The sequence below is a fragment of the Mustela erminea genome, chromosome 1, assembly GCF_009829155.1.
Source record: "Mustela erminea isolate mMusErm1 chromosome 1, mMusErm1.Pri, whole genome shotgun sequence".
NCBI lineage: Eukaryota > Metazoa > Chordata > Mammalia > Carnivora > Mustelidae > Mustela > Mustela erminea.
In genome coordinates this window covers 951,072-968,851 of record NC_045614.1, presented here as the reverse complement: position 1 = coordinate 968,851, position 17,780 = coordinate 951,072, and the positions used below count along the sequence as shown (strand labels likewise).

Here is a 17,780-nt window from a genome sequence, read left to right as displayed (position 1 = left end):
GTGGTCGCATGGCGGTAGCCCTCTAGGAAAGCGGGAGGCGCAGGGGGTGTCGGGGCTTTGGGGGGGCTGCCGTGGTATCTGGGCTGCAGTTGCTGGCAGAGGACGGGCCACCGGTGTCTGTGGGGGGGCCCCTCTGAGCCCCCTTGTCTCGGGGTAAGGCCTGTGGGGGCGGGGCCCGGGCCTCCTGGAGGGCGGGCTGCTCAGCCTGCAGCCTGGTCCTCCATGGCCGCCGTGGCTGCTGGGGCAGGTGCACGGCTCCTTCCCCCCGCCCCGCTGAGCCCTTGGGCTCTGCCTAGTGTGGGCCCTCGCAGAGTGCCTTCGGCCCTGGCCCGGCCGGGCCCGGCCCTGCCCCAAGCAGCCTCCACTGCCGCGAGAAACGCTGTCTGGAGCAGAAAGGCCGGAGAGCATCGTATTCCGACGGCGCGTTCGGTTGTTAGTCCGCTCTAATTAGAAGGTGAACAAGGAATGTTGTGAATATTCATAATGGTCACTAAAACGGACGACTAACCGGTGGGGGCGTTAATGACAGTGAGTGGGTGGTGGGGGAGGGGCCGTCCTTAGTCTCGACTTCTCGAAGGGAGCGGGCCGGTGAGGGTTTCCCCAGAAAGGGAAGCCGGCAGCTTGTGGGGGCCGCCGGGTGCCCTTCACACGGGTAGGCTGCGGGCACCCAGTTGGAGTTGCCCTCAGACATGGTCTGTTGTGGTCTTGGCACGTGGCCTGCCTATTCACCGTGGCGGGGTCCTGGCCCCTCCGGGGGCACGTTGTGGGGGGCCGCTCCAGAAGGAGAGAGGCGGCAGGCAGGCAGGTGTAGAGGGAGGGGAGGCTCTTGCTGCTGGTGCATCGCCCAAGGTCACCCCTGCCTCTCGGGCTACTGCTCCACTCCCTGGTGCGGATTCTGCAAACCTGGTGGCAAGTGCGGGCTGGACTCTGGGACCACAGGAGCCCCCGCCGGGTGCACACACACCCCCAGCCCCGCTAAGGCAGCCCCCACCCGCTGCAATCACGGTGGAAATTTTTGATTAGAAAATAAAATCTGAATGTGGCATATGCGTATTCATTAGGTGCATGGATTAATATGCATAATTATGCAAATCAGGCAGCAATTAAACACTAGTTTGGGGGGATGATGACTGACACAGAAGCACTGCAACAGCGTGAAGTTCGGAAGAAGTTTCCGAGTAAGATGAACAGGGTGGGGGTGGGCCGGCCCAAGGGTTCTCTTCTCCCCCAGGGTTCCCGCCGCCTCCCCACAGTCCCGCTGTGTGGGGTCACGGCATGGGCGAGGGGCTGGGGACAGGTCCCTCTCGCCCGGCCCCGGGCTGCCCTGGGGCCTGCAGAGTGCGGTGGTTCACCCTCCGGTTCCAGAGCAGAGAAATGGGACAGAGGGCCGGTGCTGGGGCGGGCGGGAGCCCAGGGCCGGCCCCACACGTGTTTGTCGGGCCGCATTGTGTTGCTGCCTCCTGTGGACGGGGTAGAGCCTGGATGGGATAGAGCCCGGCCTGGGAAGGCGCTGTGCCTCCTGGCTGGGGAGTCTTGGGTGGTGTCCCGGACTGTTGGGGGAGATAAGGGTCGCACCCTGCCCCACCCGGAGCTCCAGACCAGATCCTCTGCCCTGTGGGTTAACTCCTGCTGCGCCATGGGCCTCTCCTCGCTGGGGCCCCTTAACCCCGAAGGGGCTGCCAGCTTGGCCCTGGAAGGTAGTGGCAGCTGAGTTGTTACTTTAACAAAGGAGGGGCTCTGCCTCCTGAGTCGTCAGGGACGGGAAGGAAGAGACCCCCCACTTGCCGACACCCAAGCTTTCGCGGTGTCCTCGAGGGACTGAGCTTGGTACAGATGCCCCCAGCTCCTCATGGTCAGCGCTAGGCTGAGGGAGAAAGGAGATGCTGCAGGGAGGAGGCTCTGAGAGGCTCGGCCCAGGATGGGCATCATGGCTGGGGCTTTGATGGACGGGTAGGAGTTTGCTGGCAGAGGTAGCTAGTAGAATTGCTTTTTGGACTATAGGCCTGAAGGTGTACTGAGTGCCAGGGTGTATGGGGAGCTTCCTACAAATGGCAGCTGTTTGTTTTGTTTTTCAAGATTTTATTGGTAGGGCATCTGGCTGTTTCTGTTGGTTGAACGTTTGCCTCCGGCTCAGGTCATGATCCCAGGGCCCCAGGATCGAGCGCCGCATCTAGAAGCCTGCATCTCCTCTGTGTCTCTGTCTGCATCTTTCTCCGTGTCTTCTAAACAAATAAAATCTTTAAGGAAAAAAAAAATCTATTTTTAAGGAACACCTATACCCAATGTAGAACTCGAACTTACAGCCCTGAGATGGAGAGCTGTGCGCTTCCTGACTGAGCCCGCCGGGCGCCCCCTGGCAGTTTAGATAGGGGCAGAGTGAGGGCAGGCTGGGTCAGGAAGGGCCCGGGCTTCTCCCTGAACTGCTGGGAGCCACAGCTGGCTTGGGAGCAGGCTGGGGGTGAGGGTGCCCTGACTCTCTTCTGTTGCCTGCAGGGCTGGAGGACCGGCCCAGCTCAGGCTCTTGGGCCACTGGTGACCAGAACAATTCCTCCTTTGACCCCAGCCGGGTAAGGAGCCTCTGTGAGGCCTGAGACCTGGGTTTCCCTTCTCCGGGATGGGGAATACATGGGAAACTGAGGCTCATGGGGGAGGCAGAGGCCAGCCTGGTCTCCTGGGCCCAGAGATGTAGGTGCCGGCCCGGACTCGGGCACTCACCGGCACGCCTGCCTCCTGGATCCCCTGTCCCCAGCCCCCTCATGGCTTCTGCCTTCACAGACCTACGGGGACGGCGCACACTTCAGCGAGCCCCACGGCAGCCTGTCTTCGCCCGCATTCCTGGGCCCCGGGCTCGGAGGTGAGTGTCCGCGTGGCCCCGCCCCCCCATGCTACCCCGTGGTCCTCAGGGTGTGGGGCGTGAGCTCGGGGCCCCTGTGCTTTGGTGGGCTCCCCCGGAGCACAGGACGTGGGTGGCCGTGGCCTGCTGCCCGTGGGAGAGCGGGCTTGGGAGTCCTGGCAGCTCAAGGAGGCAGTCCGAGCCGGGCTGGGCGCTTCTGAGGGGGGCTGTGAAGGTCAGGATTCGAGCAGGCTGGGCTTGAGTCCCTCCCACCGGGACCCAGGCGAGGACTGTCCCTTCCGGAGCCTTGTCCTGACTGCAAAACCGGGACCCTCACAGCATTTTCCATGTGGCACATGGTAAGGCCTTGCCTGGCTCCCGGGCCCTGGCAGCCTCCCCCACCTGCAGACGGGCACGTGAGGCCTGGCACAAAGGGACCCGCCAGGGCACCGTGGCTTGTGGGGGCGCGTGAGTGCGTGCTCGTGAGGGCCCTGGGACCGGGTGCACGGCGGGAGCTGGGCCGTGCGTGGCGCCAGGGACAGCCTGTGTGGTGGGAGTTTGGGCCCATTTCCCAGACCAGCAGGGTGAAGGCCCGTCCTGTGTGTGGCCTGGGGCGGTCTGTGCCCCTGCAGGGGTCTGCTTCCTTCTGCCTGTTCCTTCCTCCTGCTTCTTCCTGATGTGTGCCGTTTCCCACGGCTGGGCCTGGTCAGCAGAGCCCAGAGCCCAGCTGGGTCCCAGGCCTGCCATGTGGCGCCCTGGCCTGCCCGGCGAACTGGCGGCGAGGTGGGCACGGTGCAGACCTCCCCGGGAGGTCCCGCTGCTGTGCAGGCCCGGCGCACGGATTCCAGTCCCTGCTCTGTGCCCACCGGGCTCACGGGCGACACCGGGTTCTCTCACGGAACCTCCATTTCCTCTTACTGTCAGCCGCATCCTGCGTCTCAGGAGGCCCCTCTGTGGTGTCTGCTGTGTATCGGGCCTGAACCCCAATACCCCATTCTTGCAGGGGGGGGCTGAGAGTCTGGGAGGGGAAGCCACCTTCCTGGGCGGAGCCTGGACCTGTTGTGGGGTGGGCCAGCCTTGCTGCCCTGCTGACCCCTGGAGGAAGGAAGCACCAACCCCCCCGCCCCCTCTGCCACGGCTGTTCACTCTCTGGACGGCGCAGCCCTCCTCTGGCCTCTAGGCCTTGGTTGTCCTTCCACGCGCCCAGCATTGCCTGCCCCGCGGGTTCATGGGAGGCAGGACTGGGGGCACCTTCTGTGGAGCTTTGTTTCCCTGCCCCGTCCACCAGCAACACCCGTTCCGAAGAGCTTAGCCAAAATTGTAACTTCCCGGGAAAGAAGCTGCGGGACTTTCTTCCCTAGTTTGGCAGTAATTCGGGGCAGATGGCCGAGCATCTCACCAAGGCTGCTGACAGTCCTCCTCCGGGGACACCAGGACCCGGCTGGACCCTGATTGAGCCAGGGACTCTGCTTCAGGGGAGGCCAGACCCAGGCGCCCATCTACACTGGGGCTGCTGGGCAGGATCCGTCCCCACGGGCCCCTTCTCACCCAGGGGTGTCACGTGCTTGTTGAGCTAGCCGCTGGCTGGGTCTGAACCTCACAGGTCCACAGGACCCCAGCCTGTCCCTGGAACCCAGCTGCCTGGGGACAGATGCCTCCCGACTGTGAGTGGAGGAAGGGGGGCCAGTGCCCGTCGCTGCTGTGCCACCTCGCGGGATGTACGGGGACCCTGGTGGTTTGCTGAGCCTCCTGAAGGCCCTCCTGGGGCAGTGTCTGTCCTGACTCCTGCTTGTGTCCCGGGCTGACGGGGAGACCAGCATCTCAGAGGGCTTCTCTCGTGTTGCGCACGGAGGAGTGCCCACCGTATGCAGGCGTGAGCCCGTGCCAGGGCAGCCTGTTGGGACACGCTGTCCCTGGTGTTGGCCCCCAGCAAGTCTTTCCCCCTCCAGGCAAGGGCAGCGAGCGGAGTGCGTACACCACCTTCGGGAGAGACGCGGGGGTCGGCGGCTTGAGTCAGGTGAGGCCCGCGCTGGAGGCCAGGGCCCCCGGTCTGCTGATCCTTCTGACCCCGGAGCGGGGGCTGTGGTCGTTGGTCTGCCCAGCTGCCTTTCCCCTTGGGATTGTCGTCCCGTCCGCAGCAGGCTCCCTGGGCCAGGCCGTCGGCTGGTTGTGAACGGGGCAGGTGGGTTGCTTGGGAGGCCATGGCCCCCATGCCACAGCTCCTAGACCTGGGGCCCGGGCTGGGGGTCACCATGCACAGTGTGGCGGGGGCTGAGAGACATGGGCCCACTCCTGAGTGGCAGGCGGGGACACGGAGCCAGCCTGGTAGCTCTGAGGCCCTGCCCCCTACTGCCCCTGCTGGTCCTAGGTGCCCCCCTGCCTGCCCTCCCAGGCAGCCCACCCCGTGGGCGCCCAGCACAGGTGAAAGTCTCCCCATGCTGGTCCAGCTGGGAGGCTGTGGGGGCGGGTGGACAGCAGCCGGCCGCCGTGGCCCCTGCCTGCACCTCCTCGGTGCGCTGGACCTCATGCCAGGGCGTGCCACCCGTTCGCACGCCGTGTCCCATAGGAACATGGCACTTGTGACGGCTGAACGCCAGCCAGGCCCAGGGCACCCCGTCTGTGTCCGTGGCACCTGTGCCCATTCTGCAGACGGGAAGCCTGAGGCGGGGGACTGCCCTTGGCTCGGACCCCAGTTTCTGCCCTTGAGGAAAGGAGATATGTTTCAAACTAAGATCTGCAAAGCTAAACTATCTACTTTAAAAAAAAAAAAAAAAGGCTGAGCGTGGAGTGAGCCCAGCGGTTTTCTGTAGCGCCTGGACACGGGCCTTGCACACTGAGCCCCTTGAGTGGGGCTGTGGGCTTGTGGCAACAGTCTTGCTTCTCTGCCTTCATTCAGAAGAACCGTGCGGCCTGTGGTCCGTCGCGTCTCAGAGGCACGTCCGAGCGGGGCAGGCAGGGAGCTCCCGCCGAGGGTCCCTGTTGCCCTCACGAGGGTCCGAGTGGGGCCCCACACTGGTGTGTGCGCCGGCAGGACAGGCCTGGGAGTGGGGCCAGGTGCCCGCCCGCCGCCCTGACAACTGCCCCCTCTCGCCCCCCAGGCCAGCTTCCCACCCAGCGAGCTGGCCCTCGGCAGCCCCGGGCCGCTCTCCCCTTCAGGCCCCAAGGCCGGTGTCCAGTATTACTCCTACCCTGGCCATGCTCGGCGCAGAGCTGCGGAAGGTGGACTGGGTGAGTGGGGCGGGCGGGGCGCAGGTGTGGGGGGACAGTCCCCCGTGGAAGTACCAGGTCGGGGTCCTGTGGCCCGGAACCTGGGTGGCATCTGCCCGGCTCAGCAGGGGCTAATTAGCTCTGGACGCGATCTTGCTCACTGGAGGCTCATGGCCTTCTCACGCTTGGGAACGCCCCGCCAGCACCTCCGGCTGCACTGGGGGTGTCTTAAACGGGAGCGTTCCCCACAACACACAAACATGTAGAAACATGCTCAGTGGCCCTTGAGGAGGACTCTTGGTTCCAGAACAAGAGGCGTGGCCTTGCCCGGTCCCCCTCCACTGGGCCACGCGTGTTGGTGTCCGAGCGGCCGCAGAAGCCCAGCGGGTTGAGACTTAGGATCCCTGAGTCGAGCGAGGAGGGAAACCGCCAAGCCCAGGACCCACACCAGGGAGGCGTGACTGTGGGAGCGCAGGGAGGGGCCCCCTGCAGACCCCCCACCCGAGCTCTGCCCTCCGCCCTGTGCACATGGGTCTGCGACCGCATTCGGTCGTGTCATTAGTAGGAGGTTCGGGGGTCTCTTATTCCCCACCCCTCCGCTCCGTGCCCCTGGCTGGGTGGGGTGGGTGCCCGGCAGGCCCGGCGGGCTCACTCTTTGCTCCGCACAGACTCACAGCCCAAGAAGGTCCGGAAGGTGCCGCCGGGTCTCCCGTCCTCGGTAAGTTGAGTGGCCCACAGACCCGGGGTCCAGACTCAGGGCCCTCTCCGCAGGGGGTGCACAGCGTGGCCGTGCGGGGAGGTGCTGGGCTGTGTGTGACTTCTCCCGGGGCTGTGGCTCTGACCTAGCCAGCGACGAGGGCCTCTGGGAAGTTCTTCCTTGGGTCTAGCTCAGATCCCTGTTTTAAGAGGGCCCGATGTTCTCTGTGGCCGAGGCACCTTGGGAACGGTGTGATGGGCCCCTGGGAGCGGGAGTGGGTTGGAGGCGCCCCGGGGCTCCAGTTCATGGGGTCCCCACCCCCGCTGCCTTTGGTGCTGGGCCCAGAGGAGCTTAGCACACTGCACTCCGGTGATGGAGTCACTGGGGACAAAGGCTGTTAGCTGGGGTCCCTGGCCCGGCCGCCCTCTCTGCCTGGCTCCCGTGCTGCCCCCCATGGGCTGACCCACACTGACCCCTCCCCGGGCTGACCGCAGTTCAGGGTGGGGGCGGCACCCTGCAGCCGGGAAGTGCGGGTCGGGCTCTTTGAAGATTTGCTGCATGATGTCATCAACCCCCTGCTTCCCCGATCTGAGCCCCCAGCCCAGTCCCCTGGAGCATCAGAGCTGAGCGCCCCCAAACCTCCCCGCTTTTGCTCCTGGGACTCGTCTGCCACCTTGCGGGCCTGCTGTTCCTCCAGGCCCGGCCTCTGCACCCCCACATCTCCTGGGGTCAGGGCTGGGGCCCTGGGGGGTTCTCGAACGGGGGAACGGGGAAGAGGCACGGCTGAGGGCATCAGAGCTGGGCTCGGACGGGTCGGGAGGAGTTGGCCGGTTGCAGGAGGGGACAGTGTCCTTGGTCGGGGATCCAGTCTGCAGAGGCCTCGGGAGCCACACGCTGGAACTTGGTGCAGGGGCGGGATGGGAGGTGGAGGGTGGAGCAGGAGCAGGGGAAGCGTTAGAGCCCACAGAGTGAGGGGCTGGTGGCTGGAGGGCAAGGCTGGGGACGGGTCCCCCATCGCACTCGGGCCCCTCCTGCCTGACCGCCCCTGCCTGTCTGCAGGTGTACCCGTCCAGCTCAGGTGAGGACTACGGCAGGGACAGCACCGCCTATGCACCTGCCAAGGCCCCCAGCAGCGCCTATCCCCCCCACTTTTACATGGCAGGTGCGTGGGGGCTCACACCTGAGACGGTTGGGGCTGCGGGTCCCCTGGCCGCCTCTCACCATGTGCACCTCCACAGATGGCAGCCTGCACCCCGCGGCCGAGCTCTGGAGCCCCTCCGGCCAGGCGGGCTTTGGGCCGGTGCTGGGCGGGGCCTCCTCGCCCCTGCCCCTCCCACCAGGCGGCGGCAGCTCTGTCGGGGGCACCGCGGGCTTCGGCAGCCTGCACCAGCACGAGCGCATGGTAGGTCTGCGGGACGGGCAGGGGTGGGTGGGCAGCACCCTCAGCGGACCCCCGTGACCCCGTTCCCCCCACAGGGCTACCAGCTGCACGGGACGGAGGTGAACGGCGGGCTCCCGGCCGCGTCCGGCTTCTCCTCGGCCCCCGCAGCCGCCTATGGCAGCGTCTCCAGCCACACGCCCCCCGTCAGCGGGGCCGACAGTCTCCTGGGTACCGACCCCTTTGCCCCGCTTCCGGATGGGGCCCCTCCGTGCTCGAAGCCGGGCTGGGTGGGGGCTCGGGCCCTCATCACTTCCGTCCTTCCCCTCCGGGGCCTGCCCTGCATCAGGCCCCTCCGGCCACATCCGGTGTCTGGAAATGGGCCTTTGAAGGACGGGTCCCCATTCTTCCGTCTGGGGGAGCAGATTCTCCAGGGGAAATCGCTCCCTCCGGTCCTGCCGCCCGCCCGCCTGTCCCTAGAGCCGCCGTGGTGGCAGGGGGCAGGACTCCAGGCCATTCCCAGCTGGAATGGGGGTGCCCCGTGCTGGGTGAGGGCGTCCACGCTAGGCAGCTGGGGCACCGGCATCCGAGCTGGGCCCGGGGCCAGGGGAGGTCCTGTCCCTGAGCTCGGTTTCCGCTCTCTTCACCACCCCCAGGCTCCCGCGGGACTACTGCTGGCAGCTCTGGGGATGCCCTTGGGAAGGCATTGGCCTCGGTGAGGCGTGGGACATGGGGTGGCCGGGGGTGGCTGGGCTGGCAAGTGCCCGAGGCTGGCGCCTGACCCCGTCTGGTGGCCCTGTCTTCTCATCCCTGTTGCAGATCTACTCCCCGGATCACTCAAGCAATAACTTCTCCTCCAGCCCCTCGACCCCCGTGGGCTCCCCCCAGGGTCTCGCAGGTCTGTGGGGGGGTTGCTGGGGAGCGATGGGGGCTGCATGAGGCCTGCAGCCCTGAGTGTGTGGAGAGCTGGGCACACCCCCGGCCTCAGGGCTCCGGTTCCCGCGGGCATCCGGAAGGCTCTCTGGAGCGGGTTCTCCAGTCCAGTCTACGTTGTACGAACAGTCAGGGACGGGGCGGGGAGTCCAAGAGCCAGAGGAACAGGCCGGACCCCCTCCCGGGCTCCCATGCGTGGACAGGTTGGCGTTTGTTCCCCCAGGGTCTGGTGGGCACCAGTGGCGGGCCCTGGTTTCGGCTTTGCTAAGGGGCTGGTCATCCTGTCCCCGAGGGGACCTTCCTGGGGGTCAGCTTGTGGTCGGGTTCCTGGAAGGCCGCTTGGTTCTATTAGAAAGCCTGCAGCAGGGGTTCTCAGGGACCCTCGCCTTGCTGAGTGCGTGCAGGGCCCCTGGGGCGGACCACCTGTACGGCAGGCCGGTCCCTGGGGCGCCTGCTGTATGTGCCACTGGGCTGCTTTCCCCGTGGGGTGAGGGTTCTGGAGAAAGGAACCCGTCTGCTGGGTGGGTTCCCAGGAACGGCCTGGCTGGCCCGGCGGGCATGGGGGCCACCATATGGCCCACCCGGGCTTCGCAGACCGTGCGGCCTCTGAGTCGGGCCACTTGGACACGCAGCCTGCAGGGGCCCCCGCTGACATGACCCCTACCCCTTTCAGGGACATCGCAGTGGCCCCGGCCAGGAGCCCCCGGTGCCTTATCGCCTAGCTACGACGGGGGTCTCCACAGCCTGGTGAGCTTCCCGGGCTGGGTGGACGCTGTCCCTCATGGGCACGTGTGGCCAGGGGAGGGCACGGTACATGTGGACCTTGGGCCGGGGGAGGTGGGCCGTGAGGGCAGCTCAGCATGTCTGCTGTGGCCAGCGTACAGGGCTTGGAAGCCGTGTCCCCGGAGAGCCGCTCGGGCCCTGTGACCAGTGGGATTTGCAGGACGGGGGTCCCCTTGGCAGGTCACTTGTGGGGCACACGGCCTCGCTAGCCAACGAAGGCTCAGGTTGTGTGCCGGACCCCAGGGCCAAGCAGCGTCCCAGGGGCCCGCACCCTTGACCGCTGCCCCTCCCCTGCCCGCAGCAGAACAAGATGGAGGACCGCCTGGACGAGGCCATCCACGTGCTGCGTAGCCACGCAGTGGGCGCCTCGGCGGACGTCCACGGGCTGCTGCCCAGCCACGGGGCTCTGGCTTCGGGCTTTACTGGCCCCGTCATGCCGCTGGGGGGCCGACACACAGGCCTGGTGAGTGCTGTTTGGGGGCAGGCTGGGCAGGGGGTCACGGTGGGCAGGCCCTGACCGCCGAGCCCACTCCTCTGTCCGCAGGTGGGAGGCGGCCCCTCGGAAGACAGCCTCGCGGGCAGCAGCAGCCTCCTGCACAACCACGTGGCCCTCCCCGGCCAGCCCGGCGCCCTCCCCGAGCTCGCTCGGCCACCGGACTCCTACAGCGGTGAGCCTCGGTGTGGGGGCCCGGGAAGGGGTGGCCGGCTCAGGGCACTGGGCTAGGCCAGGGGCTTGCTCTCTGTCAGGCACTGGGCTGGGGCCCCTCACCGCACGCAGCGTCCCCTCCACCTGGCACCGGCACCGGGAAGCCCTTCGGGAGGGCAGCGGCGGGTTCCTTCCTGGAGGGGTGGAGCCCGGGCACTTCTCGTGGTCGGCATCAGCCCTGTGCTTGGGGCCTGTGTGGGCCCTGGGCAGTAAACCAGGAGTTAATCAGAAACCCCATCCCCGGGGGGGTGAGCAGCCGTGGACTGAATGCAGAAGGAGGGATGCTGGGGACAAGCGGGGGGGCACAGGGCGGGGGGGCACAGGGGTGCTCGTAGCTTTAGAGCCGGCCGGCAAGGTCGTGACACTAGGGCGGAGCAGGGAGGGGAAGCAGACCGGTGCTTGGGAGATGCGTGTGCCAAGGCCCCTGGGCAAGACCATGCCTGGTGTGCTGAAGTAGTGAGGAGCCCTGTGCTGGATAAGAGGGAGGTGGTGAGGTCAGGGAGGTGACAGGGCAAGTCGTGCAGGTCCTGACCCGTGGACATGGGAGGACCTGGGCTTTGACCCCAAGGGACCTGGGAGCCTTGGAGGGCTCAGGCAGGGTCAGGAGCTGCCAGACCCAGTGCCCACAGGCGCCCTCTGGCGGCAGCTGAGGATGATGGGTGACCGCTGAAGCCGCAGGGGGGAGTGGACGGTGCTGGTCCGGGAAGTGGGGTGGGGGTGCGTTCTGGGTCCCCAAGGCAGAGAGCCCACAGGATGGCAGCTGTGGAGGCCATGGTGGGATGCAGGTCTGGGGTTCAGGGAGCCTGCTGACCGCTGGGCGCCGGGTGGAGTCCAGAGCCAGGGCGGGCTCCCCAGGCAGAGCAAGCGGAGCAGAGCCCCAGCCTGAGCACGGTGTGGAGGTGGGGGGTGGCGGGGGGCGGGCGCGTCAGGTGCTGGCGTTGAGAAGCCACGCTGCCGCAACGTGGGGTCAGGGTCGTGGCCAGCGGCCGTGGGCTGTGGACTTTTCTGGGGAAATACCGAGGAGGCGACAGCACTTCACACAGGCTGCAGGGAGGAGGTGGTGACGGGCCCGTGAGGGTCTCGTGGCGGCCGGTCCCAGGCGCAGGGACGTGGACTCTGCCACCGTGTGGGCAACCACGGCCTGAGACGGTGCCGGGACTGGGCCGGGCCGGGCGCCGATGCCGCCTGGTGTCCCGAGCCCCCAGGACCACCCCACGCCTCCCACGTTAGGGCAGGTTCTCTTGTCTGGCGCAGGGGCCCTGACGTTTGTGCTGTGGGGCCGGCATTCCCTGAGCTGAGTCCCTTATCCCAGCTTCTCCCCTTCCCCTTGCCTGCTCTCCTCCCCCTGCATCCCGCTCTGCCCTCCTCTCCTCCCCCCTGCCCTCCTCTCCCCACCACTACCCTTCTCTGCTCTTGCTCATGTCCCATCTCTTCCTTCCCCCCTGCTACCCTGTCCTGCCCTCCCCTCCCCTCGTCTCCCCTGCCCTCTGCTGTCCTGCCCCCCTCCTCCCCCCCACTGCCCTGCTCTGTCCTGCCCTGCCCTCCCAGTTCTTCTTTGGCTGAGCCCAGGCCCCGTTCCCGGTGTGTCTTGTGCTGTCACTGTCGAGTTCCCCGCCGTGTGCCTTCACACCCTGTGTTCTGTTACATGGCCTTGGGCTTTTCTGAAACTGGCATTGGCTGGCGTGTTCACGTTGGGAGCAAGGGCCACCTCGCTGCCGGGGGCTCAGGATGGGCCCTGATATGGGACGTTAGATTGTTTTAACTTTCTACTCTTGGAGTAGGTGCTTTCTGGGACGATCTGTAATGTGTCTCCAGCATGTGCACAGGAGCTTCTCGGGTCTAATTCCAGGTTGTGGGGTTTGGGGGTCTGTGTGGATCTACCCTCTCCCGATGACACCAGACTGTCCCGACTTGCCTCCCATGGGCAGTGCCCCCGATGCTGGCCCCTGTCGCTTTGCCTGGCTTCCCCACTTGACGAATCTCCGTTTGCGTTTGCATGGATTGCTGGTGCCGTGAAGCAGATGGCCACTTCCTTGTCTACGGATCGCCCATCTGGGAGCTTTCTGTTTTCCTCTTGAGCTCCTAGTCCTTTTCGTGTTCATTTGTGGGAGTTCTTTTCACCTTCCTTGGTTTATACAGGACACGTGATTTTTTTTTTTTTTAAGATTTTATTTATTTATTTGACAGAGAGAGATCATAAGTAGGCAGAGAGGCAGACAGAGAGAGAGGAGGAAGCAGGCTCCCCGCTGAGCAGAGAGCCCGATGTGGGACTCGATCCCAGGACCCTGAGATCATGACCTGAGCCGAATGCAGCGGCTTAACCCACTGAGCCACCCAGGCACCCTTTTTTTTTTTTTTTTAAAGATTTTGTTTATTTGAGAGAGCCAGCGAGCATGAGAAGGGGGAGGGTCAGAAGGAGAGGCTGACTCTGTGCTGAGCAGGGAGCCCCATGTGGGACTTGATCCCCGGACTCCGGGATCGTGACCTGAGCCAAAGGCACTTGCTTTAGCAGCTGAGCCCCCCAAGAGCTCCGAACCCGTCTTTTCTATCCTGTGGCGTATGTTCTCTTCTTGGTGGGATCCTGGTAACCAGAAATTCTCAGTTAGGCTATAGTCCAGTTTATCAGTGTTTTTCTTGTTTTTGTTTTTTTCAAGAACAGCTCATTCAGGATTGTAGAAGGTGGTCCTCCCCTCTGAACCACAGCGGGATTTCCAGGCACTTTATTCTGAAGGTTTTCAGATCCTCCTCTGTTGGAACTGGTGATTGTGTGGTGTGAGATAGGGACCTGATTCTAGGTGTGTTTGCTGCTTTATTGTTGGGTTGTTTTTTTAAGATTTTTATTTATTTGACAGCACAAGCAGGGGAAGAGGCAGAGAGAGAGAGAGAAGCAGGCTCCCCGCTGTGCAAGGAGCCTTGTGCAGGGCTCGATCCCAGGACCCGGGATCATGACCTGAGCTGAAGGCAGAGGCTTAACCCCCTGAGCCACCCAGGCGCCCTGGGCCTTTTTTTTTTTTTTCCTTTTTCTTTTTGTTTTTTTTGCATACAAAGGCCTGGCTTTCCCCAGAGACCTCACTCTGCCTCCCAGGAGGGCAGCGGGCTTGTGTCGGGCGGCCCCGGGCGGTGCGCAGACGCTAAGCCCAGGCCCGTTGCAGGCCTCGCGCGCGTCGGGGCGGTCTCGGGCGCCGGGGAGATCAAACGGGAGGAGGAGGAGGACGAGGAGAACACGGCGGCGGCCGGCAACTCGGAGGAGGAGAAGAAGGAGCCGAAGCCCCCGCGGCCTCGGACCAGGTGCCCGCCTCCCCGCAGCTCCCCGCGGCCCGCCCGTCAGGACGCACGCACGCGCACGCAGACACGCACACGACCCCCGCAGCCCCCGGCCGCCCCGACCCCCGTCAGGACGCACAGACACGCACACGGTGCCCCCCCGCAGCCCCTGCCGCCCTGCCCGTCGGGACGCACGCACACGCATGCAGGCACGCACACGGTGCCTCCCTCCGCAGCCCCCGGCCGCCCCGCCCGTCGGGACGCACGCACATGCACGCAGACACGCACACGACCCCCGCTCCCCCGTCAGGACGCACAGACACGCACACGGTGCCCCCTCGCAGCCCCCGGCCTCCCCGCCCGTCAGGACGCACAGACACGCACACAGCGCCCACCGCGCGAGGCTGTCGGCGGGTCCCCCGCCTGTCCCCCCGCCTCACTGTCTCCCTCTGGCCCCCCGGGCCCGCCCCATAGCCCGGACGAGGACGAGGACGACCTTCTCCCCCCAGAGCAGAAGGCTGAGCGGGAGAAGGAGCGCCGGGTGGCCAATAACGCGCGCGAGCGGCTGCGGGTCCGAGACATCAATGAGGCTTTTAAGGAGCTGGGGCGCATGTGTCAGCTGCACCTCAACAGTGAGAAGCCCCAGACCAAACTGCTCATCCTGCACCAGGCCGTGTCGGTCATCCTGAACCTGGAGCAGCAGGTGCGAGGTCAGTGGGGGCGCCGCTCCCTCCCCCGCCACTGCTGCCGCGCTCGCCCCCCGCTTCCTGCAGTCAGTCTCCCCTGCTGCGCCTGTCCCTCCTTGCTGTGACTTCCCCTGCAGTGACCGCCTTGCCCGCTGTGACTGTGCCTCTCCCTGCAGTGACTGTCCTGCCCTGCTGTCAGCTCCCCCACCGCGGTCACTGTTCCCTCTCTGACCACAGGGCCGTCTAGCCTGGCCGCAGTGTCCCCTCTGGAAATGGGAGGTTGATTCTCTTGGGAGCCGTGGCTCTGCAGACCTGGGCACTTTGGCTCTGAATTCCATCCTGGACCCCAGGGAGCCCTGCCCGCCCAAGCCCTCCTTTCTCAGGGAGGCTGTAGTCTTCTGGCTGAGGCCCCTGTGGCCAGGGCCAGAGGTGACTGTCGCTGCAAACAGACACATCCTTGCGGGGCGCTCCAGCCCATCAGCCCCCATCCCCTGGTGAGGAGCCAGGAAGGCCCTCATGTGACTTGGCTCCCCAGTTCAGCTGCTTCCTTAACGCGCCTCCCACCCACGCCTCCATGCCCTTTAACCCTTTCTCTCCTGCAGCGCTGTCGCTTGGACCGGAGCTGGGGCCCTCGCCCCACCCACCCCCCACCCCACCCCCGGCCTGCTGTCCCCTCTGCTCTGAGGGTTCCGTGTTTCCGTGGTGGTGTGGGCACCCCGCCGTGTCCCCCGCGCCCACCTCTCTGCTCTCTGCCTCTCGAGCTCCCTCCAGCCCAGCCCACCCGCCCCTCCGCTTCCATGGCAGCCCCTCCTACCTCGCACTTGCTGCCCAAGCCCCGGACGGCTGCGACCTTGGGGTCTTTTCTCCCCCACAAAGCCTCCCAGTTGGGACTTGAGGGAAGAAAGGGGACCAAGGCGTGCACCAGCCTCAGGCCCGTCAGTTTGGTCTGCGCGCTTGTCCTGGGGTCGGGGGCCACCGCCACCTGGCAGGATCTGCTCAGGCCCAGGGGCGGGTGGGCGGACGGGCGGACAGGGGCGTAGCCCCCTCCCATACTGTGGGAGCAGGACAGGGCCCCTAGGCGCTGCTCATGTGCAGGTGTTTGGGCTCCTCTTCTGCCCGTGGGATGCACACCAGGGCCAGGCCTCACCCACCCCGCTTCCCGTCCCTGAGGCCAGGCGAGGCCGGTGTCCCACTGAGGACACAGAGTGAAGTTGCTGGGCAGAGCCACGTGGCTGATGCTTCGTAGGACTTGAACCAGGGTTCAGCCCTCGTGGCCCGGCGTCTGAGCCGTTCAGCCGTCCTGTGTGTGATGGGGGCCGGTGCAGAGTCGGCGCTCAGTCACCGCTCCGCTGGGACACACAGGGCATTCGTGGTAGCCATGGCTGGGCCGGGGTCTTTGCCCTCTCCCGCCCACACTGGTCCGCCTGGCCTAGCCCTCACACAGCCCCGCCAGCAAGTGCGCTGAGCCGGGAAGGTGGTACCAGGAGGGGCAGGGGGCGTGGGGTGCCCCCAGCTCCCCACAGATGGCCTGATGGGGGCTCAGGGCCCCCCCTCCATCCCCTGGGAACGCTCTTGCGCTGGTCTCCTTGGGGCGTCAGCACACACACAGCCTCGCCTGCGGCCGGGTCCCAGGTGCGCACACAGGCTCGGAGCTCCGAGCCCGGGGGAGCACGCGGTCACGGACATGCACATGCACGGACACACACACACACGCACGCACACTGTCCGCGGGCACGCGCCCGCCCGGCCCGGCCCGGCTCCTCGCTAACGGAGGCCCTGGTGCTGTGACCCAGCAGTACGGAGGAGGTGCTGTCCCTGGAGGAGAAAGACCTGAGGGACCGGGAGAGGCGCATGGCCAATAACGCGCGGGAGCGGGTGCGCGTGCGGGACATTAACGAGGCCTTCCGGGAGCTGGGCCGCATGTGCCAGCTGCACCTCAAGTCGGACAAGGCGCAGACCAAGCTGCTCATCCTGCAGCAGGCCGTGCAGGTCATCTTGGGCCTGGAGCAGCAGGTGCGAGGTAGGCTCCCGGGCCGCCGGCCCCGCCCCCGGCCCGCCGGCCCCGCCCCCCGGCCCGCCGGCCCCGCCCCGTGGGCTCCCCGCGCGCAGGCAGCGGGGCGCTCGCATCCCCGACGGCGCTCTGCTCTCCAGGGCCCCGCGCCCGCAGGCTCCCGGAGGGACCCTGTCCCACATGGCTCTCCCCTCCCCCCAGAGCGTAACCTGAACCCCAAAGCGGCTTGCTTGAAGCGACGAGAAGAGGAGAAGGTGTCGGGCGTGGTCGGAGATCCCCAGATGGTGCTTTCGGCCGCTCACCCGGGCCTGGGCGAGGCCCACAACCCCGCGGGACACCTGTGAGGAGGGGGCGCTGCCCGGGGGCGCTGCCCAGGGCCAGCGACCCGGCCCGGTCCCCGCCGGCAGCACGGCCCCCACTCTGGGCCTCACCGTCCCGACGCTTGGGGGCGGCCCCGATGGATCCTGAAACCGAGGCCTGGGCCCGAAGGGGCAGTTTTGTTTTGTTTTGTTTGTAAACAAAACCGGGAAGCAAGCGAGATGAACACTTTGTCCGAAAAGAGGAAAAAATGCCTTAAGTCGAAAACGCGGGAGAGTCGGAACCTGCTCTTGCGGGAGGGAGAAGCGGGGCGGGCTCGCTCTCCTGCAGCCGAGAATCGTGCCTACGCCTGACCTGTGTCTTAAGGAAAATAAAGAACGTTAGTTAGATTTTTTTTAACGTCTTAGGAAATTAGCAGGGAGGATGCTTTTGGTCTCTTTTTTTTTTTTAAGCTTTTTTGCATATGTTTTGTAAGCAACAATTTTGTATAAAAGTTTCGTGTCTCTTGCTGCTTCTGCTGCTGTTTCTAGACCTGAGCGTGGCATTTCACGGTCAACCAGGTCATTAAAAGTCATACTGAAAAGACCCACCGTGAACCTGAGAGCCCCCGCCCCGGAGCCGCTGGCGCAGGAGGGATGACAGACCCGTCTGCTCACGGCTGGCTGGTTTAGAGGGCGGGCGGTTTCCTGGCTTCTTGTAGCAGGGACATTGTGGGCCGGCCTTGCCCTGGTGGGAGTTCTCCTCACCCCTCCCTCGGGAAGGGGCTGGGGGGTGTCTGCAGGGCGGCAGCTCTTCTCCTCAGCCCGCCGCCCCGCACAGTCTGCAGACCTCCGCAGATGGGATTTTGTCAGACCGCTGCTTCTGGGCACAGGGACCACATGACAGGAGCTTGATGGGGGAGGGGGTTCCCCAGGCACCGCATCCTGCGTTCCTTTGACCTGGGGCCCTGGCCTGTTCTCTGATC

The 17,780-nt window shown here is 65.7% G+C and overlaps 1 protein-coding gene across 18 annotated transcripts in view; it reads left to right on the top strand.

Moving 5' to 3' along the window:
* The window catches only part of TCF3 (transcription factor 3), a 30,799-nt gene extending 13,470 nt beyond the window's left edge, over positions 1–17,329 (top strand). For 2 of the 18 annotated variants that reach the window (XM_032358361.1, XM_032358350.1), the window contains 16 exons: positions 2,494–2,567; positions 2,776–2,854; positions 4,783–4,850; positions 5,932–6,061; positions 6,709–6,758; positions 7,797–7,899; positions 7,976–8,139; positions 8,214–8,346; positions 8,772–8,830; positions 8,935–9,013; positions 9,722–9,795; positions 10,133–10,294; positions 10,376–10,499; positions 13,690–13,825; positions 14,276–14,511; positions 16,700–17,329. In XM_032358361.1, the coding sequence (XP_032214252.1) occupies positions 2,494–2,567; positions 2,776–2,854; positions 4,783–4,850; positions 5,932–6,061; positions 6,709–6,758; positions 7,797–7,899; positions 7,976–8,139; positions 8,214–8,346; positions 8,772–8,830; positions 8,935–9,013; positions 9,722–9,795; positions 10,133–10,294; positions 10,376–10,499; positions 13,690–13,825; positions 14,276–14,511; positions 16,700–16,842 (1,814 nt within the window). In that variant the 3' untranslated portion in view covers positions 16,843–17,329. Of the gene's footprint in view, positions 1–2,493; positions 2,568–2,775; positions 2,855–4,782; positions 4,851–5,931; positions 6,062–6,708; positions 6,759–7,796; positions 7,900–7,975; positions 8,140–8,213; positions 8,347–8,771; positions 8,831–8,934; positions 9,014–9,721; positions 9,796–10,132; positions 10,295–10,375; positions 10,500–13,689; positions 13,826–14,275; positions 14,512–16,280; positions 16,508–16,699 lie in introns of those variants that run through there. The other 16 variants (XM_032358372.1, XM_032358392.1, XM_032358382.1 and 13 more) reach the window with 16 other exon arrangements.
* The last annotated feature ends 451 nt before the right edge of the window (positions 17,330–17,780 follow it).